The sequence below is a fragment of the Oncorhynchus keta genome, chromosome 30 (genome assembly GCF_023373465.1).
Source record: "Oncorhynchus keta strain PuntledgeMale-10-30-2019 chromosome 30, Oket_V2, whole genome shotgun sequence".
NCBI lineage: Eukaryota > Metazoa > Chordata > Actinopteri > Salmoniformes > Salmonidae > Oncorhynchus > Oncorhynchus keta.
In genome coordinates this window covers 32,675,081-32,683,197 of record NC_068450.1, presented here as the reverse complement: position 1 = coordinate 32,683,197, position 8,117 = coordinate 32,675,081, and the positions used below count along the sequence as shown (strand labels likewise).

The following is an 8,117-nucleotide window of genomic DNA, read 5'->3' as shown; positions in this document are numbered from 1 at the left end:
CACATGGGATACATTATTATTTTCTCTCCTTTATTTACAAAATTCATTCTGTGCCCACACACTTCTAATTCTGAAAAGTCAAGACCAATCTGTGAGTTCATTTGACCAATGGAAAAAGAGCTAATGTGTAAACACTGCAATGCGGACCGAATTGAGCACCTAATCTTTATTTTCAAGGTGATGATTGCACTTTTCTTCCAATCACAATACCGCAATAAATGTGACATTTGTTTTGCAAACCGTGGGGGGTTCGAATTTGCACCCCGCAAGTGGCAATAGATGTCAGGAACTCGGCACCTTACCACTGTAAACTAACCTAACTAACTGTCCAGAGCCGTATTTGCTCATTATGCACATCATTTTATTATCAGAGCGTGCCGGTGGATTTATGGTAAACCTTAGTGAGAAAGTGTTGGGATCAGGTACAACTACGTTTACCCACCCCCAAAATTAATATTTATGAGTAACCCACAATTTCTCATTTGAATGCTTTTTTCTTCTTCAATTGATTGGGAAAAGGCTGAAATTGAGGTTGAGAGTTATCCTTAAAACATAACACTAATTTTAACCCTAACAAATCAAATCAAATGTATTTATATAGCCCTTCGTACATCAGCTGATATCTCAAAGTGCTGTACAGAAACCCAGTTTAAAACCCCAAGCAGCAAGCACTGCAGGTGTAGAAGCACGGTGGCTAGGAAAAACTCCCTAGAAAGGCCCAAACCTAGGAAGAAACCTAGAGAGGAACCAGGCTATGTGGGGTGTGCCGGGTGGAGATTATAACAGAACATGGCCAAGATGTTCAAATGTTCATAAATGACCAGCATGGTCAAATAATAATAATCGCAGGCAGAACAGTTGAAACTGGAGCAGCAGCACGGCCGGGTGGACTGGGGACAGCAAGAAGTCATCATGTCAGGTAGTCCTGAGGCATGGTCCTAGGGCTCAGGTCCTCCGAGAGAGAGAAAGAAAGAGAGAATTAAAGAGAGCATACTTAAATTCACACAGGACACCGGATAGGACAGGAGAAGTACTCTAGACATAACAAACTGACCCTAGCCCCCCGACACATAAACTACTGCAGCATAAATACTGGAGGCTGAGACAGGAGGGGTCAGGAGACACTGTGGCCCCATCCGATGACACCCCCGGACAGGGCCAAACAGGAAGGATATAACCCCACCCACTTTGCCAAAGCACAGCACTAGAGGGATATCTTCAACCACCAACTTACCATCCTGAGACAAGGCCGAGTATAGCCCACAAAGATTTCCGCCACGGCACAACCCAAGGGGGGGCGCCAACCCAGACAGGAAGATCACATCAGTGACTCAACCCACTCAAGTGACGTTACCCTCCTAGGGACGGTATGAAAGAGCTCTAGTAAGCCAGTGACTCAGCCCCTGTAATAGGGTTAGAGGCAGAGAATCCCAGTGGAAAGAGGGGAACCGGCCAGGCAGAGACAGCAAGGGCGGTTCGTTGCTCCAGAGCCTTTCCGTTCACCTTCACACTCCTGGGCCAGACTACACTCAATCATATGACCCACTGAAGAGATGAGTCTTCAGTAGAGACTTAAAGGTTGAGACCGAGTTCGCGTCTCTCACATGGGTAGGCAGACCATTCCATAAAAATGGAGCTCTATAGGAGAAAGCCCTGCCTCCAGCTGTTTGCTTAGAAATTCTAGGGACAATTAGGAGGCCTGCGTCTTGTGACCGTAGCGTACACGTAGGTATGTACGGCAGGACCAAATCAGAGAGATAGGTAGGAGCAAGCCCATGTAATGCTTTGTAGGTTAGCAGTAAAACCTTGAAATCAGCCCTTGCCTTGACAGGAAGCCAGTGTAGGGAGGCTAGCACTGGAGTAATATGATGAAATTTTTGGGTTCTAGTCAGGATTCTAGCAGCCGTATTTAGCATTAACTGAAGTTTATTTAGTGCTTTATCCGGGTAGCCGGAAAGTAGAGCATTGCAGTAGTCTAACCTAGAAGTGACAAAAGCATGGATTAATTTTTCTGCATCCTTTTTGGACAGAAAGTTTCTGATTTTTGCAATGTTACATAGATGGGAAAAAGCTGTCCTTGAAACAGTCTTGATATATTCTTCAAAAGAGAGATCAGGGTCCAGAGTAACGCCGAGGTCCTTCACAGTTTTATTTGAGACGACTGTACAACCATTAAGATTAATTTTCAGATTCAACAGAAGATATCTTTGTTTCTTGGGACCTAGAACAAGCATCTCTGTTTTGTCCGAGTTTAAAAGTAGAAAGTTTGCAGCCATCCACTTCCTTATGTCTGAAAAACATGCTTCTAGCGAGGGCAATTTTGGGGCTTCACCATGTTTCACTGTGTGTCATCTGCATATCAGTGAAAGTTAACATTATGTTTTCGAATGACATCCCATAGAGGTAAAATATATAACCACACTCTTCATTCGTATATGCATCCCATCTGTCAACTATTATATATATATATATATATATATATATATATATATATATATATATATATATATATCAGACAATATTATGCCACATTATCTGAATAAAGAAAAAAAACATTTGAAATCGTCAACTTTATGATCAGAATGCTGATGTACTCCTCAAAAACAGGACAAGAGCGCCCCCATTGTGGGATATTCAGGTAATGGACGACTGCTTTACTTCCGCACTATACTGAACGAAATATAAACATGCAACAATTTCAAAGATTTTACTAAGATACACTTCATAGAAGGAAATCAGCCCATTTAAATAAATATATTTGGCCCTAATTTATGCATTTCACATGACTGGGCATGTGTGCAGCCATGCCCACCCACTTGGGAGCCAGGCCCAGCCAATCAGAAGGAGTTTTTCCTCACAAAAGGGCTTTATTACAGGCAGAAATACTCCTCAGCACCACCTCCCTCTCCCTCCTCAGACAATCCCACAGGTGAAGAAGCTGGATGTGGAGTTCCTGGGCTGGCGTGGTTACACGTGGTCTGCGGTTTTGAGGCCGGTTGGATGTACTGCCAAATTCAATAAAAGGACATTGGAGGCGGCTTATGGTAGAAAAATTAACATTCAATTCTCTGGCAACAGCTCGGTTGGACATTCCTGCAGTCAGCATGCCAATTTCACACTCCCTCAAAACTTGAGACATCTGTGACATTGTGTTGTGTGACAAAACTGCACATTTTAGAGTGGCCTGTTATTGTCCCCAGCACAAGGTGCACCTGTGTAATGATCATGCTGTTTAATCAGCTTCTTGATATACCACACCTTCCAGATGGATGGATTGCCTTGGCAAAGGAGAAATGCTCACTAACAGGGATGTAAACAAATTTGCGCACAAAATGTGAGAAATAAGCATTTTGTGTGTATGGAAAATATCTGAGATCTTTTATTTCAGCTCATGGAAAATGGGACCAACACTTATTTACATGTTGTGTTTATATTTGTGTTCAGTATATATACTGTGTATCTTTATGAGGGGGCAAGTAATAATCTGTGTGTAGCAAATTTGACATAATGCCCTCTACCACCCTTTTGCAGAATAGTGTATACCTTAGGATCCACTGAATATCTTCAAATCAAAACCCATAAATTATAGTTCTTAAAGTTTTTTTTGCCAGTTTGGACATTGCTTTTTCAGGAGACATTTAGGTATACCTGATGGTATGAACATCCAATCAATATTTAAACATGTCTTCCCTTTAATGCAGGCGATCCGCATGACCAACAAAATTCAAACGTTCAATTACAACACTCTCATTTATTGATAGGGACCATTGCAAATGGAGGTACAGTATCACTCAAAACCAAAATGCAATCAGATGTTTTTCTGTTACTGAGCACTAACCATAAACAAAAACAGAGGACATCTTGAAAACTACAACTGACAACTACTCAGTGTTCAAGTGCTATGTGGGACACAACGCACTGTCTTCATTGAAGCCTATAAATAAGTATTCCATATAGGATCCATATGATGGTGTTTAGCTCGCCACTCGTCCCTTTGTTCCCCTGTCATCGTTATGTCCATTGTGCTTGATGCAGTAAATGGAGTGTGGGAATACTGTAGAGGTAGATGGTCTCAAATGCTGTCCAACTTCTTCAAAATATATGGAGCTGTGGAGTAAATTATACATAAATGTTAACTTTTGATTGTGCCATTGTTTACAGTCAAAAGTGCTATTGAAGACCTCGGGGATGCGATCTAAATTAGTGGCCATTAATTTTCATGCACAGTTGGCTCCCTTTCAAAAGAGGGGAACCAATTTTTGGAGTCACTACCTGCTGGATGATCTGTGGAGGGTCATGTCTGGTGATGTCATTGATTCTGTGTACATTCTCTGGTCAGAGCACTGACCAGTTGGGTGACACATGCATTACACAATATATTGTGAGATAATGTGCAAACCGAGAGGAATGTGAAGGCCGATACTTACTGGCTCTGAGAAGGGCAATATAGATTAGGAAATTGCGCACGGACGAGATGACGTCCTGTCGCATCTTTTTCTTCATCGCCTCTGGGTCCATTTTCGGCCCTAACCCCTCGACTTTGAACATCTCGCCGTGTTCTGTGAAGGTTTTACACCCAACCCCTGCGCTGGTTGTGATTTTATGGCTACGATTTCCCTGCAAATTTGTGTTACGCTTGCTCTTTGTTGTGATTCTCAGTACCGGCGTGTTTGATGGCGGAAATGTGACTGTTTAAACCGGAAATTACGCTTGAAGGATTACTGTAAATGAAATGGCCGTAGAGGTACAAACTCTACGATAGGCGAAGGGCAAAACTATACACATTTATTTCTGAGGAATTTCTACTAACTCAAGACTTTCCAATTTATCTAAGTATAAGTCTGTTTAAAATATATATGTAGAGACGAATAACAATGTCAATAAAATTTAAATATTATATTTAGTTTGTTTTATATGATTGCTTATTAAATTACAATATACTGTAATTATAATTTGTTGACGACCCCCCCCCCCACTCACTTCTATTAATACAGTAATATCATATTTATTGAATGTTTTAACGTTAATCATGATCTCCCTCGCCTTCAATCAAACTGGCGTTGTGAGGGGGGTCTTCAAAACAGACCGAGAGGGAGCGAACAATGATGAATGTGAAGGAGAGGCTGAGAAAATAAAGGGAGGAGAAGACGAAGGGAGGGAGGGGATGGGTTATTTCTGAGCTCAGGACCGGGGATTAAGCGGTCGAGAGCAATCCCAATACGATGACAGCATCCAGCCTAAACCCCCACGCGCCACACCGTCCGGACACGGATTCTACCGATTCTGACAAACTATTCTGTCTGCTCTCTCTCTTCAATCACTTAATTTGACCCTCCCGATCCACAACCCCGGTCCGTCTTTTTCTTTAGAACACGAGGTGAGTTAGTTTTTTCGTGATTTTATTCTCCTCTTTATTGTCAAACTGTCTGGACGGATGCTGGAGGAGCTGGTAGGTATATGTTTCTGCGTGCACCTTGCACTGATTGAAAGAATCTGGTAAGATATTTTTCACATAGAAACAAAATATCTATTCTATCTGCAGGATTTGGACCTCATGCGGGTCCACGTGCCCCTGTTTCGGAGATGAGTAGAGAGATCTTAATCGGATTAGGACTATCGTACAAAAGACGGACCTTTTTTTTCTTTGTTTACGGGCTAATCTGGCTGGATTGCTGTCACCGATTATATCTCGGGTTAGTGTTGATCCTGGAGGGTGAACTATGAAATATCAACACAGTATAATACACAGATATATCTGAGTTATAACACATTTAAATATTTTATATCGACGTAGAGAAAATTGCATATGAATTAGGTGGACAACTATTGCGCGATGGGCTATTGTTATTCTATTCTGTGTTTCGTTTTATTGCATGCTGAGCAGCCTACTGTTACCCCATGCATTTGTGGCTATGGTCGTAGTTATTTTGTCATTCGTTCATACCTATCCTCATCCATCTAGGATACTCAACACATGCATTTTGCATGGCTAATACGCAGCCAATGGAATTATGTGCAACATTACATTTCTGTCACTTAATGCAAATGGCGATAGTAGAAATTGAATGAGAGTAGTAGATCCAGCGCTGATGACAGGTGTCTCTAGTGGTGGTGTAAAACGCCTTTATAGTAAATGGCCAATGTCTTGTTGTTATCAATGGGCGTCGACGAGGTGTGAAGAGACACAGAAACAGCCTTATTCCTCATGCGCGTCTCCATAGGTTTGTGAAAATGCGACGTTCATTATGTTTTCAATGCGGTGACAAGCAAGAAGATCGCAACACAACGAGACCGAAACAATGCATTTAGCCTTTCTGGGTCCTTTATTTAATTCATGACATTATTTAATATGACCACTGATTATGATTGTATATAGGCCAGACATGTGCTGTACCTAAAATGTACATGCTGCCCATGAGAGTATGTATTTAATGTCACAGAAAATGATCACTGACTATGTTCACATATAAATATGTAGGACTACCGCGTTCCTACACTCCCACACCGACACACATAGCCTAGCCCACATCATCTCACACATGGACGGTTGTCGGTCTGGTCTTGTGCTGCCTTATGGGCGTGACTCCTCAGTGTGTGTGATTGTGCGCATGCGATACCATCTGTGTGTATGTGTTTGCAGGCACGTGCCCAGATAGAGCTTGAGGGGTGCTGGAGCACCTATCCCTTTGCCCTCATATTAAAAAATGTGCCCTTTTGAATGGTGGCATTTTTATTTACAATTAATGACCTTTAATTTTATTTTATCTTTCTCTCATGTAACTTATTTTTCTCTCAGTTTGAGCACCTGCCCCACATTGTGAGTGTGCACACTTGGTTGTATGAGCATAAGTGTGTGTGTGTGTGTGTGCTTTGCCTGTGCTGCTATGCCAGTGCTGCAGGCGGTGTGCATGATGACTTAGGGATGTATGGTAGAACATGTGATGGAGCTGTTGCTCTGAGTTCATCCAGCTACCAGAGCTGTTGCCCTGAGTTCACCCAGCCACCAGAGCTGTTGCCCTGAGTTCATACAGCCACCAGAGCTGTTGCCCTGAGTTCATACAGCCACCAGAGCTGTTGCCCTGAGTTCATACAGCCACCAGAGCTGTTGTTCTGAGTTCATACAGCCACCAGAGCTGTTGTTCTGAGTTCATACAGCCACCAGAGCTGTTGTTCTGAGTTCACCCAGCCACCAGAGCTGTTGCCCTGAGTTCATACAGCCACCAGAGCTGTTGTTCTGAGTTCACCCAGCCACCAGAGCTGTTGCCCTGAGTTCATACAGCCACCAGAGCTGTTGCCCTGAGTTCACCCAGCCACCAGAGCTGTTGTTCTGAGTTCATACAGCCACCAGAGCTGTTGTTCTGAGTTCATACAGCCACCAGAGCTGTTGCCCTGAGTTCATACAGCCACCAGAGCTGTTCCTCTGAGTTCATACAGCCACCAGAGCTGTTGCCCTGAGTTCATACAGCCACCAGAGCTGTTGCCCTGAGTTCACCCAGCCACCAGAGCTGTTGCCCTGAGTTCATCCAGCCACCAGAGCTGCCCTGAGTGCCACTGAGTTCACCCAGCCACCAGAGCTGTTGCTCTGAGTTCATCCAGCCATCAGAGCTGTTGCCCTGAGTTCATCCAGCCACCAGAGCTGTAGCCCTGAGTTCATCCAGCCACCAGAGCTGTTGTCCTGAGTTCATCCAGTCACCAGAGCTGTTGTTCTGAGTTCACACAGCCACCAGAGCTGTTGCTCTGAGTTCATCCAGCCACCAGAGCTGTTGTTCTGAGTTCACACAGCCACCAGAGCTGTTGCTCTGAGTTCATCCAGCCACCAGAGCTGTTGCTCTGAGTTCATACAGCCACCAGAGCTGTTGTTCTGAGTTCACACAGCCACCAGAGCTGTTGCTCTGAGTTCATACAGCCACCAGAGCTGTTGCTCTGAGTTCATACAGCCACCAGAGCTGTTGTTCTGAGTTCACCCAGCCACCAGAGCTGTTGCTCTGAGTTCATCCGGCCACCAGAGCTGTTGTTCTGAGTTCACACAGCCACCAGAGCTGTTGCTCTGAGTTCATACAGCCACCAGAGCTGTTGCTCTGAGTTCATACAGCCACCAGAGCTGTTGTTCTGAGTTC

The 8,117-nt window shown here is 43.7% G+C and overlaps 2 protein-coding genes across 4 annotated transcripts in view; one reads left to right on the top strand and one right to left on the bottom strand.

Moving 5' to 3' along the window:
- Nucleotides 1-3,731: 3,731 nt before the first annotated feature.
- LOC118363102 (mitochondrial import receptor subunit TOM5 homolog) lies at nucleotides 3,732-4,702 on the bottom strand. Its single transcript, XM_035743814.2, has 2 exons — nucleotides 4,428-4,702; nucleotides 3,732-4,107 (listed from the first exon to the last, which is right to left on the bottom strand). Exons 1-2 carry the CDS (start codon nucleotides 4,546-4,548, stop codon nucleotides 4,073-4,075), a joined length of 156 nt encoding a protein of 51 aa, XP_035599707.1. The 5' UTR covers nucleotides 4,549-4,702; the 3' UTR covers nucleotides 3,732-4,072.
- Nucleotides 4,703-5,174: 472 nt separating this feature from the next.
- LOC118371377 (uncharacterized) overlaps nucleotides 5,175-8,117 on the top strand; it is a 48,487-nt gene continuing 45,544 nt past the window's right edge. For 2 of the 3 annotated variants that reach the window (XM_052488281.1, XM_052488279.1), the window contains exon 1: nucleotides 5,175-5,377. The gene's annotated coding sequence lies outside the window, so the exon portion shown is untranslated. Of the gene's footprint in view, nucleotides 5,450-8,117 lie in introns of all 3 variants that reach the window. The other variant, XM_052488280.1, reaches the window with a different exon arrangement.

Coding starts and splice junctions, on each gene's coding strand:
- LOC118363102 (XM_035743814.2), bottom strand. CDS start 4,548: ATGTTCAAAGTCGAGGGGTTAGGGCCGAAAATGGACCCAGAGGCGATG. Junction 4,108..4,427: donor TATTGCCCTTCTCAGAGCCA/GTAAGTATCGGC, acceptor TTTACTCCACAG/CTCCATATATTTTGAAGAAG.